Source organism: Capsella rubella, unplaced genomic scaffold (assembly GCF_000375325.1).
Source record: "Capsella rubella cultivar Monte Gargano unplaced genomic scaffold, Caprub1_0 scaffold_4, whole genome shotgun sequence".
Taxonomy (NCBI): domain Eukaryota; kingdom Viridiplantae; phylum Streptophyta; class Magnoliopsida; order Brassicales; family Brassicaceae; genus Capsella; species Capsella rubella.
Genome location: NW_006238920.1, coordinates 2,296,541 through 2,322,749, shown reverse-complemented (window position 1 = coordinate 2,322,749; position 26,209 = coordinate 2,296,541). Strand labels below are relative to the sequence as shown.

The 26,209-nt window shown below is 31.9% G+C and overlaps 2 protein-coding genes and 1 long non-coding RNA gene across 5 annotated transcripts; 2 read left to right on the top strand and 1 right to left on the bottom strand.

The window, feature by feature from the left end:
- The first annotated feature begins 1,654 nt into the window (after positions 1-1,654).
- Positions 1,655-4,570, top strand: LOC17888537 (WAT1-related protein At2g37450). Of its 3 annotated transcripts, XM_023785021.1 has the most exons (7): positions 1,655-1,848; positions 3,128-3,190; positions 3,282-3,633; positions 3,716-3,877; positions 3,978-4,129; positions 4,215-4,363; positions 4,397-4,570. In XM_023785021.1, exons 1-7 carry the CDS (start codon positions 1,667-1,669, stop codon positions 4,459-4,461), a joined length of 1,125 nt encoding a protein of 374 aa, XP_023640789.1. In that variant the 5' UTR covers positions 1,655-1,666; the 3' UTR covers positions 4,462-4,570. The 3 variants fall into 3 exon arrangements, with proteins under 3 accessions (XP_023640789.1, XP_023640788.1, XP_023640787.1); XM_023785020.1 differs by lacking the exon at positions 3,128-3,190 and having other exon boundaries at positions 1,667-1,848; positions 3,399-3,633; positions 4,215-4,570; XM_023785019.1 differs by lacking the exon at positions 3,128-3,190 and having other exon boundaries at positions 1,667-1,848; positions 4,215-4,570.
- Positions 4,571-9,671: 5,101 nt separating this feature from the next.
- LOC17887862 lies at positions 9,672-16,004 on the top strand. Its single transcript, XM_006293495.2, has 10 exons — positions 9,672-11,108; positions 11,307-11,771; positions 11,862-12,163; positions 12,309-13,022; positions 13,126-13,404; positions 13,554-13,715; positions 13,801-14,739; positions 14,844-15,059; positions 15,158-15,418; positions 15,513-16,004. Exons 1-10 carry the CDS (start codon positions 9,746-9,748, stop codon positions 15,849-15,851), a joined length of 5,040 nt encoding a protein of 1,679 aa, XP_006293557.1. The 5' UTR covers positions 9,672-9,745; the 3' UTR covers positions 15,852-16,004.
- A 7,924-nt stretch (positions 16,005-23,928) lies between these two features.
- LOC111831188 lies at positions 23,929-24,493 on the bottom strand. The gene is made up of 2 exons (XR_002834416.1): positions 24,356-24,493; positions 23,929-24,219 (listed from the first exon to the last, which is right to left on the bottom strand). It is a non-coding gene; the product is annotated as an uncharacterized LOC111831188 (long non-coding RNA).
- Between the last annotated feature and the right edge of the window lie 1,716 nt (positions 24,494-26,209).

The following is a 26,209-nucleotide window of genomic DNA, read 5'->3' as shown; positions in this document are numbered from 1 at the left end:
ATATATATTATTATTAATTATATAAAACTACTATATATATATATATATATATATATATATATATAATATCTTGCAAGATTACACATGTTAAATTATAGAATTAACAATCAAAATACAGTAGGACAATCTTTTTTTCTAACATGTAGTACAATCTTATATACCAAACGCAATTAATTAAAAAAATTAAAATATTATCACGCGGTGTACCACGGGTTAAAATCTAGTGTTAACTTAAGATCTGGTTTGGTTTCGTATGATGGCTTTGTGGCATTGGGAATCAAGTCTGCATAATACATAAAACATCATATGGAGACTTTTAGTGGTTGAATCTTGGACTTTAGTGTGTTTAAAAATATTGTAAGAAAACAATTAGGCTTTTCACGTTATATGTGTGATAAGAAGTGGCGAATCGTATGTTTCGTTCAAACGACAAAAGATTTACGTATGTGTGGCTTTTGTCAATGTCATGCATTGAATTTGAAGCATAAAAGTATCTGAGCATAATATCCGAACTGAAAATTTAATCTAAATGTGATCCACAAAATCTGATTCTAATTTGAATCCGAACCTGAATAAGTACCTAAACTTATCAAAAATATAAATACATAATAATAACATATTAGTAATATTTATATATATATAATAACCGAAGTCTTCAAAATATTCATATTTTTGGATATTCTTGTGTATTTAAATTAATTTTTGAGTAAATTTAAGTAAAAAATAATCGAGGTTTTCATATATTTTAAGGTTTTTTTTTTGAATAGTTTTAACCAATTTTAATCAGTGTTCTAAAATACGGTGTGTACGGTCGTATATACGGTGTATATATGTTGTACGGTGGGCAAACTTACTAATCTCTTACGTTTCTTTTAATTTGATTTCCCATGCATACTATTATTATCCACTCGTAGTGATGTAGAATATATTCGAAATAAGTTGGTCTTTGTTAGTTGAAAACTCTTACTCTCCTTTGATTTGTTTTCCCATTCTATCACGATGGCTTTGATTTTTATTTGCTTTGATCCACGCCACTAGTAGTGGTGTGAACATATATGCATCTTATACGAAATAAGCATATCCTTGTCTAGTTGAATAGTCTTGTCTTGGAACATGGTGAACTAAACTTACATACTAAGATATTAACTTAAGAACATATGCATTGTGTCATCCTTATCTACCATTACTTGTAACCAAGGTGGCAGAGGACACTAAATTCTTAAGAAAAAACAAAGAACAAAATTAATTTCACGAGGAAGCAAATTTAGGAATTGCAACTGCACATGAGGAAGCAAACTTAGACGTATATGATTTGTTCTTTGAACAATTGGGCCTTAGGAATAGATTCGTTATGTCAAATACAATAAACAAACGTGTGCATTGATTTTTATGGATACTTGTAACGTTGAATAGTCAGCCCAATGCCTACAACTAGTGAGTGATATAATAATCACTCGTTCTAGCAAAACAATCATATCACAATACATCTAGAGATAACAATAACAATTCTCTCAATCTTTCATATAATACAGCTTTTTGAACGAGTAAAGCTCTCATCGATTTTTTATTTTGTTTCTGTATATGTTTTACAGAACTCACTTCAATCAGTTAAAAGAGACTGATCATGTACTGATTGTTATGTTTATTAGTGGAGGAAGTAAAGAAGATGGGATGTATGAAGAAGGCAATGCCATTCATGTTAATGGTGTTTTTGCAAGTCGGGCTTGCGGGTATGGACATTCTTACAAAGGATGTCCTAAACAAAGGCATGAGCATTTACGTCCTTGCTGTCTACCGTCATGGTGTTGCTACCGTCGCTATGGCTCCCTTCGCCATCTATTTTGACAGGTAATATATGTTCTCTATATTCCCTTCCTTATATCAACTTCTCCCACAAAACATAATTTTATGTTTGGTTTAAGTAATTTTAAGACCGTGATATATAGTAGAGTATCATCATTCTGGTTATAACGATCCACTTATATTATATATGTGCGTTCAACTAGGATTATCGATGTCTTTTTAGCCTTTACCCAATCCACTCTATATTTTGACACGAGTTCTTACTAATCAACCAAATTCATTTTGAAAAATTCTGGTTAGTTTAATTCGAGTTTAATTAGTCAAATCCGCAACTGAAGAGATATTAGTTAAATTTGGTTAATTATAATTAGTAATATTTATTGGAATACAAACCAATATCCCACGTCGGAAGATTAGAAAAATGAGTTTCTAATATAAGTCAAGTCCAACTTCAATTAGTATGAGGCATTTTGGGAAGGAGCCCAACAAATCCGTGCGGGTTTGAGTCATAGAGTCAAAACGGACAATATCATATTAATGGTAAGTTGGCTTGACTTAGAGATCCCAACAATACCATGTAGACTTGGTGCAATTAAAAAGAGAATAACTAGTACATAGTGAATTGGGTAGAAGCTGAAAATATATGGTAATTCTACTTAAAACGTCTATAGTATATGTGAATTATTACATCCAATAACCCTTATATTTGCGTTTGCAACACGTTAACGATAACACAAAAGTAAGTGGTTTCTCTATGTTTTAAACAATGAAGGCTCTCTGTGATCTATACTAGGAATCGAGTCTACATATAACAAAACTTATATTATCAATATTGTTGTTTTTTTGGAATTGTTTCTCTTGGACTTTTAGACTAGTGTGTTGAAAACCTGAAAGTAGCAAACAGAGAATGAGGCTTTTGACTTAATATATGATAACAAGGGGCAACTAGTATGGTACGTTAAAAAGAAGACAAAAGACTTGTAGCAGTTTTATATATTTTGTTGTTTGTGGTTTTTGTCAATGTCATGCATTGAATCGAGTATATTTGTCAATAGGGCTGGACATAAAAACCGAACCCGAATACCCAACCCGGAACCCGACCCGAAACAACCGGTTCGGGTAGGGTATGGGTATGCCAATAACATCTTCTTATATGAAAAAATATACACGAGTTTAGTATTTAATGCATAATGAAAATTTTGGTTATAGATCAATATTGTAATCTAGTAATTTTGACACACATTAGGAACAAAGTTGAAAGAATTTAAAATATGCAATGTGGCTAATTAATGTTATATGTATTTGGTGATGATGTAAAAAACAGGACGATCAGGCCAAAGATGACGTTGATGATATTTTTCAAGATAGCTCTCCTTGGTTTATTAGAGTAATATATATTACTCTTCTTCCATTTCATTCTACTATTCTCTTTTCTTCTCAACCTAAATCTGATTTGTGTTTTGTTTCGAATATAACAGACCAGTGATCGATCAGAACTTATTCAATCTAGGGATGAAATACACGACAGCTACATTTGCAACTGCCTTGTACAACACCTTACCGGCTATCACATTCATACTCGCTTTAATGTTTAGGCTCGAAAAAGTGAAGTTTAGGAACATTAGAAGCGCGGCGAAAGTGTTCGGGACAATCACTACAGTTGGTGGAACAATGATGATGACATTAGTTAAAGGTCCAGCTCTAGACCTATTTTGGACGAAAGGACCTTCTGGACAGAACACAACCGGGACTGATATTCATAGTTCTATCAAAGGCGCGATTTTGGTGACCATTGGTTGTTTTAGTTATGCATGTTTCATGATTCTCCAAGTAAGTAAGTTTCTTTAAGTAATAGAAAATATATAGTTATAGTTTGAATTTGATGATGAAGACTTAAAAATGTTTTTTTTAGGCGATCACGTTGAAAACTTACCCGGCTGAGCTTTCTCTAGCAACATTGATATGCTTAATGGGGACAATAGAAGGAGCAGTTGTTGCATTAGTGATTGAGAAAGGGAATCCTACCGCGTGGGCTATTGGTTGGGACAATAAACTTCTTACTGTCACTTATAGTGTAAGATTCACAACATGTCTTGATAAAGCTTGCGCGACTAGCTTAGCTTGGATGTTATTTAGCCTTAAGATAAATCTTTTGGAACATAAATTTCATGCAGGGGATAATGTGCTCAGCACTTGGCTACTACATTGGAGGAATGGTGATGAAAACTAGAGGTCCTGTTTTTGTAACAGCTTTCAAACCTCTTTGTATGATCGTTGTAGCGATTATGTCGAGCATCATCTTTTCTGAGCAGATGTACTTAGGAAGGTAAGTAAAGACATCGAAAACACTGACATTTAAACATGAGTTAAATGAAAGTAAGATAATGAAAAGTTCTTGTTCTCTTTGGCAGGGCTCTTGGTGCGGCAGTTATATGTGCAGGACTATATCTTGTGATATGGGGCAAAGCCAAAGATTACAAACATCTTTCAACTCCGCAAATAGATGATGAATTAACAAAAGCAAACACGATCAATAGCGGAAATAAGAAGGATAGTATTAGTCTTGAAGTAATTACTATTAACAAGCAAGAAGATCTTGAAGTCATTACTATCAACAAGCAAGAAGAACAAAGACGTACTGTTGTGGAAACAGTGTAACAATTAACTATTGTCCACTATGTTTTAGAGCAACTATGGGAGGGAAAATAGATTTCTTAAAGGAGAAGAGAGATTCGAAAACTTTTGTGTTGAGGCAATACACAATGAATATAATCATTACTACACCAAATTGTACTTCATGCCTATGTTCTAGAGTATATATAAATGGACAAGGAAGTTACCGTTATCCTTAACTTTCTCCATGTTGTGAGAGGATAAAGAAACTAAGTCTTGGCGTAACATCCGTATCCAAAAATCCAAACCAAAAAATTGAATCCGAATCCACGGATATAACCGACCGGATATCAGATTCTATATCCAAAACACCCGAATGCGAACCAAACCGTGAATGAAAATTCGAATTATCCGAAATATAATAATACTAGGATTTTACTATGCAGTATACCACATGATCATTTTTATATCTTGCATTGAGATTTTATTTTTGTATCTAATGATATTATATTATTATTATTATTTTTTGGTCACCAATATTATTTAAGTTATAAGATTTCAATTTATAGTGTTTTAGAATAAAGTAAGGGGTTAGATGAATATAAATTTGGTTGTTGTTTGTTATATTTCCAAATATATTTTACATATGTGAAATATACTTATTATATAGTTTTATTTGTTATATACAAGTTAGTTTCATTTGATATATTTTTAATCTATATTAGAAAATGTAATACATTTTTAATTTTCGCGTATGAGTATGATGGGGGAAGTAATGGATAGATGTAACTCATTTCATTGAATTTCTTAGCAAATAATTATATAAATATATTTATGTAAACTCTAACCCGCTCTCCATGACATGACTCGCTAACATTTAAATTTTTTTAGCAAGTTTAAAACAATTAGAATATGTTAAATATTTTATTGCATTTTTTTAATTATCGAATACTTATTTATTTTAGATTTATTTGAAGTATATTTTTGGGAACTAATTGAAATAATGATTTGACCCAAGAGAAGTATTCTCTAATTTATTATTTTCTTTCAACTTGTTTCCATTGCTAACCTTGTTTATTTTTTTTTATAATTTTTCCAAGAATTCTTAAAAATGAAATCCTAATTTTTTATGAGATTATCTTTATATTTCATATTCATTTGTTTTGTATATTTATTGTTAAGATCTGGTTTGACTAATCTATATTTATGTCAATGAATTAAAATGAATCAAATCGAAATAAATTTCAGTTGTTTCATGTGAGAAACTAAATAAATTTGACTTTCTAATTAGTATTTCCAAAATTAGAAGGAGTAAGTGGGCTAGTGGTTCTCACCTCTATTGCCTTCTCACCAAATCCGGGTTCGAGCTCGGTCACTCTCAATGAGAGACTAATAATTTGTATTGATGTCAAAAAAAAAAATTAGTATTTTCAAAATCTTAATTAAGTCAAATTAATAAGAACAAATTCAGTTAGTCGTTTAGGCAACTTGTTGAAAAAACGTTGCAGTTTAATTAAAAACATGATCGACATGTTTTTTTGTTTCTTTCTTAAAGAAATTATTTGAATTGTAAATTTATTTATGTCTATATTATTTCTAATATTTTCTTTTTTTTGAAATACAAGTTGTAAGTTTATGTAAAATTCATGTATTATTAAATAATGTAAAATATGCCGGTATACTGAAAACTGCAGCCTTCTATGATTCTCGTTTTATAATAAAGTTATATATAAATTTAAATATCTAAAAATTAATACTCGATAAATCAACGCCCTCTAAAAATCAAAGCATATTTATGTATGAAAACATAATTTATGTTGATATTTAGGTCAAGTTCTTAGGATTGACTAGAAAATTGAATTGTAATGTATATAAATCATTATTATTCAAGACAACTCGTTTTACTCACAATTAGTCAAGTGAACTTGGTTTCAAAGATAGGAATCTTCAGCTTTTTAATTTAGGAACTATCAACTTGTTATTACATTGTGATTCATCTGTGGAATTTACTTGGGTTAACGCATGTCCATGTTTACACACTTATATTCTTATGGTTCCACTTGTGGATGACATTTCCGAGACAATAACATGGTCGATCTTGATGTCATCCGGAAGACAAAATAGGTTTTGTTATTATCAACAATTCTATGAGGCTTTAAGTCAACCACTCTTGAATCTCTTAGACAACGTATTGTGTTTTCTCATATGTCATTTCTCCAAAATTAATTATATATATTTTTGTGTCAACCTTACAAAGAGAATGCAATATGTGCACTTTTAAAACTTAGCAGTAGTCATTCCTGATCACAATTATGTGCCTTAGGCTTAATGTCAAAACGATTGCTTTGAAATTTTAATCCACTTTACACATCGCTATTGATATTACATGTGTTAATTCTTCGTTGGTGACCAACAAAGTTTTCCACACCAGAAAATCAAGATGCATAAGAAATATGAAATGAAATATATTGTATATCATATTGGCCAAGTGCCTGATTGGAAAAATATTTCATATATAAAGATCTACATTGGTGTCCTCTCATATATATGATTACTATGTATATTTGTTATCTTAACTAGCTAGGTGACATCTACAAAACAACACCAATATCACAACTGACCATTCTAAGTTCATTAACATGCCTCACAAGCAAAAAAAAATTTCAATTTATAAAGCTTATGTATGATCAACTAGTTACCACAGCAAAGGTAACTATAGAAAAATCTTACACCATCCCTTTATGATTTGTCAACTACTCTTATTGTTTAATAAGGAGCAGACTGTTACATAGGCCTTAACATATGGGTTTGGGCTTTCCATATGAGACTATTTTAGGCTTCATATTGATGATGTAATAGATTGCTTGCCATTTGAAGATGTGTTAAATTAGAAATATATCCACAAGAAGATAAAACTATACTTAGAGTATTTTTAAACGTTACAAATATACTAAGTTTAGCTGCTCGTAGAAAAACATAAGATAAGTTTTTGTTTTTGTTTTAGCATAAGTGATTACTCTGTCTAGAGAACAAGTTCGATATATTTATAGATTATGAATCATTTGATCAGAAGTTAATAAATGGTCTGAGGCTTTATCTAAAACAAATTGAAAGTGTATAAATTAAGCATTTTAATATTTTTTTATTTATAATAAATTGATGTATGATCCTTTTGCTTTTTACAAAATATTTTGAACACATTTCTTGATGTGCGTGAAGTTTCAAGGTAAGATACGCATAAGAAAGCTCAAAGCAATAAGTAAACTATAATACTCCTATAATTTCAATGGTATGTAGAAAATATATATTATCAGATAAATGGTTCATTTGAGGATGATGCTTGTTTACATGACGAAAATGATGTTTTCTTTAAAGATAAGGGAATGTAAATGTAAAATAATGAGAAGAAATGGATAGTAAACATTTCTATGATCCTAACGATAAAACGTAAACTGATTGATGTATGAATTTTTTACAAATTGATTGTTTGGAATCATAAATTGAAATTGTTACTCTAGGCAGTTTGGTTGATTGATGAGCGAGTTCATAAATCTTTTTGCATTTCAAATATATGGAATCACATTAGCGATCACAAAACATTGGTTACATGGGTGCTCGTTGTGGTCAGTTTGGTGTGTCACAGTACCAAACCCAAAACATACTTTTCTTTTTGGTTATTTGTTCTAAACCAAAATCAAACTATGGACACAATTTCTAGGGGATGCAATGTGGAAAAGACTTGTCATCTTTGTGGAAGATGAAGCTAGAGACAACTTGTTCTTAACCTGTCAATACTCGGAGAACGTGTGGTAAAGATTTTTGGCAAAAGTTTAGAGGTCGCTGGTTTAAGTAGCGATTGGAACGAGACCATATAAAATGCTATAGTATCGGGCCTGAGAGATGTATGAATGTTAGCCCATAAGGCCATCTTTAACGAGAGATGTGAGAGAATAATGCTTAGAAACAATAAATTAATATATTAATAGGAGATGTGGGAGGATAATACAAGAAGATCTACTCAACACTTGCCACGTCGTCTAACATCCGAGCCAAAAAATTGTTAACCAAGACCCGACTTCTGCTTTTTGAGTTACTGTTCTATTATTTGGCTATTATTTTAACACTTTAAAATCTCAGAGAATACCCCGTTAATGATGCTCTAACCTAGTTGTTATTTCAAAAAGAAGATAAAATAAAAATAAAATAAATCTATATAAATTGTTGTAGTCCTTACTATATTGTGGAATCTGGTTATGGAGTGATTATCATTTGCTTCTTCAAGCAAGAACATCTTTCTTGCCCTGCTTTAGGCATGTCATGTTTGTGTTTAAAATCTGAAGAGTAAGGAACCGCATGTACCACAATGTAATCACTCTTTGCTCACAAACGATTCTATATCTTAATTGTGAGCTTAGTAGGGATTGAGACTTCTTCTTCTGCTCATCCGTGAGAAATCCTAGAATTTTAGGTGTGAATAGTTACAACGGTTTAAGCGGACAAAACTATCTACGGACCAAACTGCTTTTTATTTACCATTCACTAACTGTGTCCGTAATGGTGCGGTCTCAAAAGAACAAAAGAAAACCGCTATAGACCGAGTATAGACCATCTTTTTGTACAAATTAATTGGACCGTCGCAATTTATTGTCCGTCCTAAATTAGAATGGACCAAACCGCTGACAGATTTGTCGATCCCGACCGCTATAACCATTCACACCCTTTATGTTCACTCACTCAGACATGTATAGCTTTTTTTTTACATCTTCAAAAAAATCGTTTAACAAAATAGAAAACATTGTTACTCTTGCATGTCCTATACAACCAAAGAAACAAAAAGAAAAAAAATTCTTGGAGGAATAAGAATAGTGAAACAAAATATGGAAATTTGTTACTTGCATGTCATATACAACCAAAATGATAATAAACAAATTCAAAACCTAACAAAATGAAATAAAAAAATGTTATTTGGATATCTTATACAACCAAAAATAATTATAAGAAAAAAAAAACTGTTTGAGGCCTAAGAAAAATGAAACAAAGCATGGAAAAATCGAAAATGTTACCAAAAAAGGAAAATAAATAATCGAAACAAAAACAATATGGACAACAAAAATCAAATTGAATTAAGAAAATGAAATAAAAGGCTTGGGGGTGAAGTCGAGGAGGCGCATGTTAACTCAACACGCGCATGTTAATTCCTGTCTTTGCCCTCTCTCTAACCAAAAAAAAAAAAAAAAATTGATCAACCTAGATAAAATAGCAGAAGAAGCAAGAGAGAGCTGTGAGAGGAAAAAAAAAAAATATTGAAGAAAAAAAAACCGCCATTGAAATGATGAAGCAAAGCTCATCGGAGGCAGTGTCATCGTCTTCTTCATCAGCCGCCGCGGACCAATCTCATCCCTCCGTTTCTTCATCTTCTTCATCATCATCGGAGAAGCCTCTCTCTTCGTCTTCGATTTCTCCAGCGGAAGACCTTCAGGTTGGATCGTCGAGAGATGGAAGCGGAGGTGCGCAAGAGATCGTAGCCGTCGATCGGCCAGGAGAGTACACGGCGTTGTGTAGATGGACGGTTGAGGGCTTCCCACGTGTTAAAGCTAAGGCACTGTGGAGCAAGTACTTCGATGTAGGAGGCTACGATTGTCGTCTCTTGGTTTACCCTAGAGGTGATTCTCAGGCTCTTCCTGGTTACATCAGCATCTATCTTCAGATCATGGACCCTCGTGGTACAACTTCGTCTCGTTGGGATTGTTTCGCTAGCTATCGTCTTTCGATTGTTAACCATGTTGATGATTCTTTAACAATCCATAAGGATTCTTGGCATAGATTCTCTAGTAAGAAGAAATCTCACGGATGGTGTGATTTCACCTTGAACTCGAGTATTTTGGATCCTAAGATGGGTTTTTTGTTTAACAACGATTCATTGCTTATCACTGCGGATATCTTGATTCTAAACGAGTCTGTGAGCTTTAGCCGTGATAATAGCAATGAAGGGCAGTCTTTGTATAAGGATAATTCCATTGCTGGACCAATGCCGGATGTGTTGAGTGGGAAGTTCACTTGGAAGGTAAATAATTTTAGTTTGTTTAAGGAAATGATAAAGACACAGAAGATAATGAGCCCTGTTTTCCCAGCTGGTGAGTGTAATTTGAGGATTAGTGTGTACCAGAGTGTGGTTAATTCACAAGAATACATATCTATGTGTTTGGAGAGTAAAGAGACCGATAAGACTTTGATTTCAGATAGGAGCTGTTGGTGTTTGTTTAGGATGTCAGCTCTGAACCAGAAGCCTGGGTGCACTCACATGCATAGAGATTCTTATGGGAGGTTTGCTGCTGATAATAAGAGTGGGGACAATACGAGCTTGGGATGGAATGATTACATGAAGATGTCTGACTTTATGAACCCGGAAGCAGGGTTTTTACTCGATGACATGGCTGTATTTAGCACCTCATTTCATGTTATCAAAGAGTTCAGCAGTTTTACTAAGAATGGAGGGTTAGTTGGGGGAAGGAATGGGAATGGGAATGGAGCTAGGAAGTCAGATGGACACATGGGAAAATTCACTTGGAGAATTGAAAACTTCACAAGGTTAAAGGATCTTCTGAAGAAGAGGAAGATAACAGGTCTTTGCATTAAAAGTAAGAGGTTTCAAATTGGGAACCGGGATTGTCGACTTATTGTTTATCCCCGAGGTATGTAAGTGCTGTAGATTATCTACATTGGAATTGTAATATATTCACAAGATTTTATGCTATGCTGTTTTAGAGAGTAGACATGGAAACAATAATCTCGGTTCCAAAATTCTGCTTTTACTTCCTATTCAGTTTTTTGATTGCTACTTTTGTAGAGTTCAATATCTGAACTGATGGTATTACTCTTAATGGCCTCAGGGCAGTCCCAGCCACCATGCCATCTTTCTGTATTTCTTGAAGTGACAGATTCCCGAAGCTCAAGTGATTGGAGTTGTTTTGTTAGCCACCGACTATCAGTTGTGAACCAGAGATTAGAAGAGAAGTCGGTGACAAAGGAATCTCAGAATCGTTACTCTAAAGCTGCAAAGGATTGGGGTTGGCGTGAATTTGTGACACTTACTAGCTTGTTTGATCAAGACTCTGGATTTCTTGTTCAAGACACTGTTGTATTCTCTGCTGAGGTTCTTATTTTGAAAGAGACATCTTCAACAAAAGAGTATGTGGATACAGAATCAGCTAATTCAGTTTCACAGAATGAAAACAGCATGAAAAAAAGTTCTTTTACTTGGAAAGTTGAGAATTTCTTAGCCTTCAAGGAAATAATGGAAACACGAAAGATATTTAGCAAATTCTTTCAGGCTGGTGGATGTGAACTCCGGATTGGTGAGTTGTTAGATATTTTTCCTTATCTACCATCTTCTGTTATTAATGTTTATGAACTTCGATTGCTTAATATGTGCTTGCATAATGCAGGTGTATACGAGTCCTTTGACACCATATGCATATATTTAGAGAGTGATCAATCGGCAGGTACAGATGTGGACAATAATTTTTGGGTTAAGTACAAGATGGGTATTCTGAACCAAAAGAATCCGGCCAAAAGTGTGTGGAAGGAGTCATCTATATGTACGAAGACATGGAATAATTCTGTTCTACAGTTTATGAAGGTGTCTGACATGTTGGAGGCTGATGCTGGGTTTCTTGTGCGTGACACTGTTGTTTTTGTATGTGAAATATTGGATTGTTGTCCTTGGTTTGAGTTTTCAGACCTAGAGGTTAGTTTATGCTCCATTTATTCTATAAACCAAGTTCATATGAACTCTTCCTTTGTATATATATCTTCTGCATTTTCTTTCTTGCACACTTGGAGACCTTTTATATGATTGATCTTACATTATGGATTTTTGTTTCGTGTGCCAGGTACTGGCTTCAGATGATGACCAAGATGCCTTAACTACTGATCCTGATGAAATTATTGATTCTGAAGATAGTGAGGGAATAAGTGGAGATGAGGAAGACACATTCCGAGATTTTCTTTCCCGAGCTGGATTCCATCTCACCTTTGGGGAGAATCCTTCACAACCACAAGTTACTCTTCGTGAGAAGCTTCTAATGGATGCGGGTGCGATTGCTGGGTTTCTTACGGGCTTGCGTGTATATCTTGACGACCCTACTAAAGTAAAACGTTTACTTCTTCCGACTAAAATATCATGTAATGATAGAAGCAAGCTAACAAAGAGTGAGGAATCTTCACCCAGCCTGATGAATTTGCTGATGGGTGTTAAAGTTCTACAGCAAGCAATTATCGATTTACTTCTAGATATTATGGTTGAGTGTTGCCAACCTTCAGATGAAGGCCCTCACTCTGAGTCGTCTTTATTGTCCCCAAAGACAGATGGTTGCGTGCCTGCAACTTCATCGGAGTCAACAAGGGAAAATGGAGCAGCGGAACCTTCACAACATCTTGTTGATGAGAGATTCAAATCTGATACAGATGCTACTGTCAGTACTTCAGCTGTACCAAGCTCAGAGATGAATGGGATTGATATGCTTGAGCAAGCACTTGCAATAGAGCCTATTTCTCCTCCTAACATATCTTCTGGGCAGTCTTCTGATGCTTCACTCCAATCAAAGGTGGGCTCTCGTACTACAGAAATTCGTACTACAGAAATCATTCTAGTTTTTTTTTTTTGGTCCATTGTTTTTCTAACCATCTGTAAAACATTTTTGTCCCTAGACAAAATGGCCTGAACAGTCTGAAGAGCTGTTGGGACTGATTGTGAATTCACTTAAAACTCTTGATGCGGCTGTTCCACAAGGTTGTCCAGAGCCTAGACGACGACCACACTCTGCTCAAAAGATTGCTCTTGTTTTAGACAGAGCGCCCAAACATTTGCAGCCAGATTTAGTTAGTCTGGTTCCCAAATTGGTTGAGCATTCAGAGCACGCACTGGCTGCGTATGCACTTATTGAACGGCTTCAGAAGCCTGAAGCTGAACCAGCGTTGCGTGAACCAGTATGTAGTCTATTTATATCCTTTTCTTCCCTTGTTGTACTCTTTTTGTTTTGGTATGGTGGAGGCTTAGAATGCAGGATAGAGTGTAAGTTCAAATCATGAATCAGATGTTTAACTAGACCTCCATCTGACGTTTTTCTTTGGCACAGGTATACAATGCTCTTTCCCAGTTAGAATGTGACAGTGAAGTGTGGGAGCACATACTTTTTCAGTCATTTAAGCTTCTGAACGACTCAAATGAGGAATCTCTTGTGGCGGGCATTCATTTCACATTTAAGACTGCCTCCCAATGCCAACACCTACCTGAAGCCGTAAGCATTCATATCTCAGTGTTTCTTCTTTGTTGTGAGTAAATATTTTCCTAATCTCGGCTGACCTAAGATTTTCCTTATGCAGGTAAATGCAGTCCGTGAACGGCTTAAAAGTCTGGGTGCTGATGTGTCTCTTTGTGTCCTTGACTATTTGAGTAAAACTGTACACAGTTGGCCTGATATTGCCGAAATGATACTTAGGGACATCAACACTGACGACAGCCCATGTGGCAATTTTTCAACGTTACCCTGTGCGACTTTTCTGATTGGTGAAAATGACACTGCCTCCGAAATGGCGGGTTTGATGGATGAACACGAATTCTATGCAAATAGGCAATTTTTTGATGTCTACATTCTGCTGGAAATGTTGTCCATATCGTGCCTAGCTGAAGAGGCATCTCAAACGTTCGAAAGAGCTGTTGCTCGTGGAGCCATTGTTGCACAGGCTGTTCCCATGGTTCTTGAAAAACAACGTGTTCAGGGCCCAATTCTGAATGCTACAAGTGGGGAATCTTCTTTTAAGCATCAAGATCCTGTATTGGAGGGAGAAGCTAGTGAGCAACCAGCCACTGGAGGGACTGAGTTCAGGACAATCCTCAATCTTGCTGAGACATTAACTCATTCCAGAGATCCTCAAGTGAGGGGATTTGTGAAAATGCTATACACAATATTATTTAAATGGTTTCCGGATCAGCCCTTTAGGATTCAAATACTAAGGAGACTTGTAGATAGATTCACCAGCCCTACGAGTAGCGGCCACGATTTAGACTTAGACTTGGAGATTCTAGCTATTCTGATATTTCAGGAGCAAGAGGTTGCTAGACCCGTTTTAGCCATGCTGAAAAAGGTTGTGGAACATGCCAATATTGACAGGGCAGCCCTGTGGCATCAATTGCGTGCAAACAAGGAAGAGCTTGTCCGGTTAAAGGAAGAAAAGAAGACAGAGATTCAATCTATGACAAAGGAGAAATCTAGCATCACACAAAAACTAAGTGACTCAGAGGCTGCAAACACCCGTCTTAAGGTATGTGCTTACTTCATATTGTCTGCTGTGAGAGTGTGACGAAGCTGGAGGTTTTTGGCCTTCTGTGATCATACATCTTACTAATACTATGTATCAAATGACAGTCTGAAATGAAAGCTGAGATGGACCGCTTCGCTCGGGAAAAGAAGGATCTGGTTGAAAAGTTTCGGGATGTGGAGAGTCAGCTGGAATGGATCCGATCAGAACGTCAAGATGAGATAGATATGCTCTCGTCTGAGAAGAAAACTCTTTTGGATCGCCTTCACGAAGCAGAGACCCAACTTGCTTTGCTAAAAACCCGAAAGCGTGATGAACTGAAGGTACAGACTTGAAATAAAATTGATCAGATCTTTATAATTGCAGCAAATTGTATTGCTCACTTTAACAAGTGATGCCGTTTTCTTCGTGTATTATACAGAAGGTAGGAAAAGAAAAAACTGCTCTAACCGAGAAGCTAAAGATAACCGAGACAGCTCGGAAAAGATTTGAAGAAGAGTTGAAACGATATGCTACTGAGAATGTAACTCGAGAGGAATTACGCAAGTCACTTGAGGATCAAATCAGGCAACTAACACAAACAGTAGGGCAAACAAAAGAAGAGAAACGAGAGAAAGAAGATCAGATTGCTCGGTGTGAAGCTTACATTGATGGAATGGAATCCAAACTCCAAGCTTGCCAGGTTTGATAGACACAAAACAAACTTTGTTTTCTTATTCAGCTTTCCTCTACTAAGAGCTAACTTAAACTCGTCTGATGTGATTTTTCCCCAACAGCAATACATCCACACACTAGAATCCTCACTTCGAGAAGAAATCTCAAGACATGCGCCACTCTACGGTGCCAATTTAGAGTCTCTATCGATGAAGGAACTCGACACCATAGCTCGTATCCATGAAGAAGGGCTAAGACAAATCCACGCTCTTCAACAACGTAAAGGACACACTTTATCACACGGTCTCCCCCAAGGTCACACGCTATACCCAACAACACCACCTCAGCTTCCTCCAATGGCGATCGGTTTACCACCTCAGCTTATTCCTAATGGCTCAGGGGTTCACTCAAACGGCCATATCAATGGTTCAGTCAGGCCTTGGTTTAGCCACCACACCTAAAAAAAAAATACATCTTTTTTTTTTTTCTCATAGGAAGACTACAACAAAAGAATGATGGCCTCTTGAGTTTGTTTTTTTGAGGTAAATCGATCAATTAGTCAACATCATCAATGTTTAAATTTTCCATATATATTTATTTATCTCTTGAGAATTTTCCTGGGGGCTTATTTAGGCTGCTAGAACCATTGGGGGTTAAAAAGTAGAAGTTTAATTAAAAAAAAACTAGAATCATTGTGAAAGAAAAAAAAAATGTTGTAAAAGCTGTTACAACGAAAAAATATATATTTTTGAGATGTTTGTGCCCATAAGAAATTACAAATCTAACCATTAGTATTATTGGAACTTTAATTTAATGTATTTTCCAACTTATATGCAAAGTTTTGGTCAACATAATCTAGAAAATATAAGATATAAACTTTGAATTAAATAGTTCTCCCTCTGTTTCATTATAAGTGTTGTTTTATCCAATTTTTTTTTTCATTATAAGTGATGTTTTAAATTCCCCATGCAAAAATTTAATGTAGTTAATATTTTTTTACCAATTATATTTTACACCATATTTTTTTATTGGTTGAATTCATATTAGTTGATGATGTTTTTATGGAAAATGGATAAATTATATGTTTTATTATTTAGTGTGCCAAAACCTTAAACATCACTTATAATGAAACAGAGGGAGTATAAGTTATTTTTAGTCAAAGTTTAAACTTTTATCAGTATTCTGAGTTTATTCAGAAATATAGAAGAGCAATCGAGATTAAAATTAAAAAAAACAACAAAATTAAGGAAGAGGGATATTTGAGAATTTAGAGAATTTTGGATGGCAACAACATGTTAATCCCTTACAATATCCACTCGGGTATCCATAGCCAATGCACAATGTGTTGCAGTCTGGTTCAATTCCAGAAGCACATACTCCTGGACAATAATCATCATTTACTGTTCTTGCTTCCGATCCTGTAAATAAATTAGCATACATTACCATCAATACTAAAATTAACTATAATAAGCATAGCTCATAAAATTAAAAGTATTACTATTTAGTGTAGATGACAAACCTGTGATCAAGAACAATACAATGACAAATACTACAATGGAAGCATATGGGAATCTACGAATACCCATCACTTGATATCAATATTATTTCGTAAATATTTTTTATTTGGATGTCTTTGAAGTGTATAGATTTGAAACTGCTTATATAGACAAATTCTGAAATATTAGTCAAATATATTTATAAAATTCATATTATTCAAACATATCACATTTATTGTAAAATTAATAGTGATTTTTTTTGGCAATAAGTTGAATTAGTATGCAATTAGTTGACTTTTTATTTTATATATTTTATACCTATTATAGTAAACAGAATATTCAAAAGATAGTTTTATTTTACTTTAGCATATGATATATTATAAATATTAGGTTTGAACCTGTGGTGTACCGCGGGTCTAGGTTTTACTTGTTAATATGGTTTGATGTATCGGTTAGGCAATTTGTACTTCAAAACTAATTTGTTTTTACTTATTGTTGTATTAAATTATATAAATACTTGTGAACTACGAACAATTACATATTCCTGGTAGTTGTGGAAAAATTGGCTTTTTCATATCTGCACAAATGAACTGTGTTGAATTTATACATTAAACTTATACGTGTGCTAAATCATACATGCATTTTTCAGAAATTTGAGTTTCAAACCTAAAGTTTATTTTGTATGCTAAATAATACAAAAACGTGCAAATCATTTCACAGCGTTAACCCATCGTTAAATTTTGTGACGTGGAATCCACATATGCAACGTGATCCAAATCGACGTCATTTGAACAAAAAATCATACATGCATTTCTAAGAAATTTGAATCTCAAACTAAAGTTTATTTTTTGTGATAAATAATAAGTCGTTTTAGTCGTTCGAACATAAATTAAAGTAGCACCCTTGGTTCGACCCGAGAAGCTTGGACACAATATCATTTCCATAGCCATAGGGGCATATAACGTTAGTTTGCTATAAGAAAAAATGACAATATATTTTCTGTTCTCTTTTCTTCTTCTCTCTTTCCATGGGTCGCTACCTATGGAGAAGATTGTTCAACAACAACAATAATGGCTAGTATATGTGCTACAACAAGATCTACATTTGACGAGGTTAATATATCTCTCTCAATACTCTACTATATTCAATTGAAGTTCCAATATTACTAATGATTAGATTTGTGATTTCTTATCATTATTTATACATAAATCTAATAGTTAGGAATATTGGAAATTTTTATACTTGTAATATAGGTTTATAATCATTAGTAATAAATCTAATCATTATTTATACTTGTGAATTATGCTTCCATGTTTTTGCTTTTTTTTTTTGCCATGGAACAATTTGTTAAAGGTTTATAATATTTGATTGTAACACCTAAACTGTTTCATTTTAATGAAATATTTACATTCTTAGCAAAAACAATATTGGAACTTTAATTTTAATGTATTTTCCAACTTATATGCAAAGTTTTTGTCAACATTATCTAGAAAAATATAAGAGATAAACTTTAAATTAAATATTATAAGTTGTTTTTAGTCAAAGTTTAAACTTTATTCATTATTACTCTGTGTTTATTCAGAAATATAAAATGAGCAATCAAGATTTATGAAAACAACAAAATTAAGGAAGAGGGATATTTGATAGTTTAGAATGGCAACAACATCTTATTCCTTTACAAGATCCACTTGCATATCCATAGCTAACAATGCACAATGTGTTGCAGTCTGGTTTAATTCCAGGAGCACATACTCCTGGACAATAATCATCATTTACTGTTCTTGCTTCTGATCCTTTAAAACAAATTAGCATACATTATCATCAATATGCAGTAATTAATAAATTTTAATTGCATAGATGAACCCACTATATAGATAAGCATAAATGATCATAGAATTAAAAGTATTAATATTATTTTGTGTAGTTGACTAACCTGTGATCAAGAACATTACAATGACAAATACTGCAATGGAAGCATATGAGGATCTACGAATACCCATCACTTGAAATCAATATTATATTGTAATTCTCTTTCTTTTGGATGTCTTTGAGGTGTATAGATTTGAAGCTGCTTATGTAGGCAAATTCTGAAATCTTAGTCAAAGTATATTTATAGAATTCATATTATTCAAAGATATCACATTTATTGTAAGAAAACTAAAAGTGACTTTTTGGCAATAAATTGAATTAGTATGCAATTAATTGACTTTTTGTATTTTATATATTGTATACCTAATATAGTAAACAAAATATTCAAAAGATAGCTTTATTTTATTTTAGCATATGATATATTATAAATACTAGGTTTGAACCCGCGATGTACTTGATATCTATGTTTTTATTTGCTTTTCGGAACTATCACTTGCTAATATGGTTTGATGTATCGGTTAAGCAATTTGTACTTCAAAATTAATTTATTTTACTTCTTGTTGTATTAAATTATATAAATACTTGTGAACTACGAAAAATTACATATTTGTGGGCAAGTGTGGAAAAATTAGCATATTCATACCTGCACAAATGAATTCATACATTGAATTTATACGTGTGCTAAATCATACATGCATTTTTCAGAAATTTGAATTTCAAACCGAAAGTTTAATTTTTGTGCTAAATAGTACAAAAACGTGCAAATCATTTCACAGTGTTAACCCACCGTTAAGTTATGATGACGTGGAATCTACGTATGGAAAGTGATCCAAATCGACGTCGTTTGAACAAAAATCATACATGCATTTTAAAGAGGGGGTTATTGGTTTATTGATTTGTAAATCCAACTAGAATTTGTGAATCCTTATTATTTGTGAAATTAAAATATATGGATTTTGAAATAACATGTTTTATTCTTGGATTTGAATCCTTCTATTTTACACTATCAAATCCTTTCAAATCCATTTAAAAATTACTGCGGATTTTAAAATCCTAAAACAAATCACTAAACGAATAACATAGGATTTTAACTAGTATTTATAAATCATACAACCAATAACACATGATTTTGATAGTTATTTTAAAATCTACGATTGAATAACATAGGATTTTTGTTTGGATTTCCAAATCCATCAAAATCAATGATCCAATAACCCCCCTAAATAAATTTTAATTTTAAATCTAAAGTTTATTTTTTGTGCTAAATAGTAAAAACGTGTACAAATCATTTCACAGTATTAACCCAGAATGATCCAAAACGGCGTCGTTTTAGTCGTTAGAACAAAAAGCATAAATAAAAGGGGGATCTGCATAGTTTACAAAAAAAAGAAATAAAAAGATTTGCACAACTAACCTTTTTATGATACCATTTTCTACAAGTACCCTCTCTAGGTGTCCATTTTCAAAAATACTTTCTTCAATGTACAAAATGACTAAATTAACCTTCTTTATTATAATTCATGATGAAGAAAGGAATATTCTTTCCAACAAAAAGAATATTCCTTCCGAAAAATTTCCCGCCAAAACTTTTCGGCAAAAATTTTCCCTCCAAAAATTTCTGAAAAAAAAATACCCGCCAAAAATTTTCCGACAAATTTTCCTGCCAAAATTTTCCGCAATTCCTTAGAAAAACCTTGTAAATATTTTTTTTAATCCCTTTAAAAAACCTTGTAAATCTTTTTGAGGAAAAAAAGAAAACCTTGTAAATCTTATAAAAGTCATCCAAAACCTTTCAAAACTTGAGTAAACCTTTTAAAACCATTGTAAATCATTTTATAACATTTATAAACACTTGTAAATACCTTTAAACCCCTTATAACCGTGATAAATCATTTAATAAAAACTTTTGTAAACTTCTAAAACCCTCTAAAAACCCTTGTAAATCCTTTAAACCCATTTTAAAGAACTTGTAATACCTTTAAAATCTTTTGTAAACCCTTCAAAAACCATTGTAAGCTTCTAAAACCCTTTAAAACTTCTTGTAAATCCTTTAAAACTATTTTTAAATCTTTGTATGCCTTTAAAAACACTTGTAAATCGTTTTAAAAAACCTTTAAAAATCCTTGTAAATTTTAAAAATCCTTTAAAAATCCTTGTAAATCCTTTTAAAACTGTTATAAACTTATAAAAACTTTTAAAAACCATTGTAAATCATTTAAAAACCTTTGTAAGCTTCTAAAACCCTTTAAAAACCATTACAAATCTTTTAAAAACCATTTAAAAACTCTTGTAAATCTTTTTAAAACCCCTTGTAAACCCTTTAAAAGATTCTTTAAAAAATCTTGTAAACCCTTTAAAAATATTTGGCGGGAAAATTATGGCGGAAAATTTTTTTGCGTGAAAATTTTCTCGGAAAATTTTTGGTGGAAAATTTTTGGGGAAAAATTTTTGAAGGAATATTCCTTCCTTTGGAAAGAATATTCTTTCAAATAGGGGTAAAATGACCATTAAAATTTAAGAGAGGGCAAAAATAAAAATTATAAAAAAGAGGGTATTTTTAAAAGAGGGCATCATAAAAATGTTATTGGTATCAATTTCTCTAAATTAAAGTAGCACCCTAGGATCAAACCCGAAGAATCTTTTAGACACAATATTATCTCCATAGCTATAAGAAACAATGACTTAATATATTTTATGTTCTCTTTTCTTCTTCTCTCTTTCCATGGGTCGCTGCCTGTGGAGAAGATTGTTCAACAACAACAATAATGGTTAGTATATGTGCTACAACAAGATCTACATCTGATGAGGTTAATATCTCTTTCTCAATACTCTACTATATTAAATTAAAGTTCCAATATTATTGATGATTAGATTAGTGATTTCTTATCATTATTTATTTATTTATACATAAATCTAATCATTAGTAATATTGGAACTATTTATATTTGTGATATAGGTTTATAATCATTAGTAATAAATCTAATCATTATTTATACTTGTGAATTATGCTTCCATGTTTTTGCTTTTTTGCCATAAAAACCATTTGTTAAAGGTTTGTAATCTTTGATTGTAACACCTAAAAGGTTTTCATTTTAATGAAATATTTACATTCTTAGCAAACAAAATATTGGAACATTAATTTTTCCAACTTATATGCAAAGTTTTGGTTAATATTATCAAGAAAATATAAGAGATCAGATAAAATTTCAGTTATGTACAAAATTTTTATAATTCAAAGTTTAAACTTTATTCAATACTCCGTGTTTAGTCAGAAGATTAAAAACTTTCGTAAGTGTAACGGTTGTTACAAAAAAAATATTTTTGGAGATGTTTGTGCCCATAAGAAATTGCAAATCTAACCATTAGTAATATTGGAACTTTAATTTAAGAGTTCTTACTAATAACCTTTTTATGATACCCTTTTGCAAAACTACCATCTTTTTTTGCCTTTTTCATTTTTGCACTCTCTTAAATTTTAATGACCGTTTTACCTAGCCCTGGGCATTCGGGTACTCGGTTCGGGTTCGGGTAAAAACCGTTCGGGTTCGGGTTTCTCGGGTAGAGGAGTTTAGGACCCAATAGGGTAAACATAAAAATTCGGTTCGGTTTCGGTTCGGGTCCATTCGGGTTCGGTTATAAATTTTCAGAACCGTTAAAAATCCGAGAATTTTTCGGGTACACAAATACCCGAAAATTTACCCGAATACCTGGAAATTTTCGGGTTTTCGGAAAAACACCCAAAAATACCCAGATTTTTAGATGAAAATTCGGAATTTTTTTTATAATTACCGGGATTTTCGGTTAAAAATCGGAATTTCGGGTATAAATTCGGATATTTGAATAGAGAACTCGGGTATTCGGGTCCTAAATTATTTAAATACATTTATATTTCGGGTATCTTTGGGTTCGGGTTCGGTTCGGGTTCGGGTTTTCGGGTAGAGGAGTTTAGGACCCAATAGGGTAAATTTAAAATTTCGGGTTCGGATTCGGGTCTAATTTTTCGGATCGGATCCGGTTCGGATTTTCGGTTCCGGTTTTTTTGCCCAGGCCCCTTAGTTGAAAGAATATTCCTTCATTTGGACGGAATCTTTCTTCCAAAAAATTTTCCGCCAAAAAATTTTCCGATAAAAATTTTCTTATGAAAATTATTTCCCGCCAAATTTTTTTTAAAGGGTTTACAAGGATTTTTAAAGGGTCTTTTAAAGGATTTACAAGGGGTTTTAAATGGTTTTTAAAAGATTTGTAATGGTTTTTAAAGGGTTTTAGAAGCTTAGAAAGGTTTTTAAAGGATTTACAATGGTTTTGAAAAGATTTTATAAGTTTATAACTATTTTTAAAGGATTTACAAGAATTTTTGAAAGATTTTTAAATGGTTTTTAAAAATTTACATGGAATTTTAAAGGGTTTTAAAAAGGATTTACAAGTGTTTTAAAGGCATTTACAAGGATTTAAAAGGATTTACAAGGATTTTTAAAGATATTTACAAAGATTTAAATATAGTTTAAAAGGATTTACAAGGGGTTTGAAAGGGTTTTAGAAGTTTATAAATGTTTTTAAAGCGTTTACAAATGTTTTTAAAGGCATTAAAAGGACTTTAAAATGGGTTTTTGAGGATTTAGAAGGGTTTTTAAAGGGTTTTAGAAGTTAATAAAAGTTTTTTGTAAAGGATTTATCATTGTTATAAGGGGTTCAAAGGGATTTACAAATGTTTGCAAGTGTTTATAAATGTTATAAAATGATTTACAAAGGTTTAAAAAGATTTGCTAAAGTTTTTAAAGGTTTTTTAAGGTTTTTAAAAATATTTACAAGGTTTTTTTTAGGAATTGTGGAAAAATTTTGGCGGAAAAGTTTTGTCGGAAATTTCTTGGCGGGAAATTATTTTTGCTCGAAATCTTTTGTCGGAAATTTTTGGTGGAAAAATTTGGCAGGAAATATTTCAAAAGGAATATTCTTTTAGTTGAAAAGAATATTCTTCTTCATCATGGGTGGTTTATACTAACAGAAGGTAATTTAGTCATTTTATACATTGAATATGATATTTTTAAAAATGGACACCCAAAGAGGGTATTTCTAGAAAATGGTATCATAAAAAGGTTATTTATGCAAATCCCCCTTAATTTAATGTAGTTTCAAACTTATATGCAAAGTTTTGGTCAACATTATTTAAAAAATATAAGAGATAAACTTTGAATTAAATATTATAAGTTGTTTTTAGTCAAGTTTAATCTTTATTCAGTACTCAGTGTTTATTCAGAAATATAGAAGAGCAATCAAGATTTATAAAAAAAACAAAATTAAGGAAGAGGGATATTTGAGGACTTCGATAATTTTGAATGGCAACAACATTGTATTCCTTTGCAAGATCCGGTTGGATATCCATAGCTTTTGCACAATGTTTTGCAGTCTGGCTTAAGTCCAGGAGCACATAATCCCGGACAGGTATCAGCACTTACTGTTCTTGCTTCTGATCATGTAAATAAAATTAGCATACATTATCATCAATTTAATTGCATAAATAAACCCAATAAAATTAACTATAAATAAGCATAGATGATCATAGAATTAAAACTTTTGAATCTTATTTTGTGTAGTTGACATACCTGTGATCAAGAACATTACAATGACAAAAACTGCAAAGGAAGCATATGAGGATTTACGAATACCCATCACTTGAAATCAATATTATTTTGTAATTCTTTTTTATTTGGATGTCTTTGAGGTGTATAGATTTGAAGCTGCTTATATAGGCAAATTCTGAAATCTTAGTCAAAGTATATTTATAGAATTCATATTATTCAAAGATATCACATTTATTGTAAGAAAACTAAAAGTGACTTTTTGGCAATAAATTGAATTAGTATGCAATTAATTTGACTTTTTGTATTTTAAATATTTTATACCTTATATAGTAAATAAAATATTCAAAAGATATTTTTATTTCATTTTAGCATATATATATATATATATCTATATTTATCACAATTAATCTCAAATCTTTAAAGTTAAATCCGTGAACATCTATTACATGTCGGTTCAAAATGCAAATGTACAGCCCAAAATTACAAAACAAAAAAACTGAATGTTACTTTTTGGCAATAAATTAAATTAGTATGCAATTAATTTTACTTTTTGTATTATAAATATTTTATACCTAATATAGTAAACACAATATTCAAAAGATATTTTTGTTTTATTTTAGCATATATATATTATAAATATGATATCCTACATTAGAACATCGAAAATGATACTGTCCAAATTATTTAAAAAGTGAGTGAAAAAAAAATTAGCAATGTTCATATAATCTATCTTAACATTTTTTTTTCCAGCAAATCAGACTTTTATTAATTATAAAGAGTAACTACAAAGACATTATACAGAACTATTGTAACACAATTATTACATACGCAAATATATGTGCCATATACGGAGAAAAATACAGCAGAAGGGAGATTTTTAAAGTATATTTTGTACTAAAAACTATTTTGGGTTATAACCTTTTATTTTTTAATATTTGCATAATCAGACCCTTGCCATTTGAATAAATAACAAAACTTACAAGTAAATTTTGTAACTAAATCACAAACAAATAAAAAATTAGAAAAAATATTTATTACATCAAATAAATTGTAAAATCCCTCTCTAATAACTCGAATCTCTCTCTCCAATATATTTATATAATCATATTTTTTTTTAATTTATATTGTTACATAAAACATATTTATAATAAAAATACAAAAAAAATTCTCAACATTTTGCAATTTAAATTTTGAAAAAGGACGTATATAACTCAACTGATAGAGGAAACATATGTACAACATCTACATAAGGTAGAAAATTTTATATAAGAGTACAAAACCATTATAAATAGGATTATATGATCTCAACTACAAATGAGCATGAAGTTTGATTTCTCAGGCATCCAAATTAAAATTTGTATTCAGTTTCATCCGGTTCTATATTTAAGGAAAATAAAAATTTTAAAAAGTTTCAAAATATAATAAATTTTTTTTTTAGAAAAGATTAAAATATTAGATAAATTCTTACTAATGCCCTAATATTATAATATTCCATTTAAGCTTTACAGAATATTTAAAATATTATAAATATTTAAACTCTAATAAAATTTACAAGGCTTTTTAAAGGGTTTTAAAAAGGATTTACAAGTGTTTTAAAGGCATTTACAAGGATTTAAAAATGGTTTTAAAAGGGTTTACAAGGATTTTTAAAGATATTTACAGAGATTTAAAAATAGTTTAAAAGGATTTACAAGGGGTTTTAAAGGGTTTTAGAATTATATAAATGTTTTTAAAGGGTTTACAAGGGTTTTTAAAGGGTTTACAAAGGTTTTTAAAGGCATTACAAGGACTTTAAAATGGTTTTTTTGAGGATTTAAAGGATTTTAGAACTTTACAAAAGTTTTTATTAAAGGATTTATCGCTGTTATTAGGGGT

Bases quoted from the DNA above. Each gene is read 5' to 3' on its own strand.
- LOC17888537 (XM_023785021.1), top strand. From the start codon at position 1,667: ATGGGATGTATGAAGAAGGCAATGCCATTCATGTTAATGGTGTTTTTG. The intron at 3,878-3,977 runs GTAAGATTCACA...AATTTCATGCAG, and splicing joins TTCTTACTGTCACTTATAGT to GGGATAATGTGCTCAGCACT. The intron at 4,364-4,396 runs GTCTTGAAGTAA...ACAAGCAAGAAG, and splicing joins AAATAAGAAGGATAGTATTA to ATCTTGAAGTCATTACTATC.
- LOC17887862 (XM_006293495.2), top strand. From the start codon at position 9,746: ATGATGAAGCAAAGCTCATCGGAGGCAGTGTCATCGTCTTCTTCATCA. The intron at 12,164-12,308 runs GTTAGTTTATGC...TTCGTGTGCCAG, and splicing joins TTGAGTTTTCAGACCTAGAG to GTACTGGCTTCAGATGATGA. The intron at 14,740-14,843 runs GTATGTGCTTAC...ATCAAATGACAG, and splicing joins CTGCAAACACCCGTCTTAAG to TCTGAAATGAAAGCTGAGAT.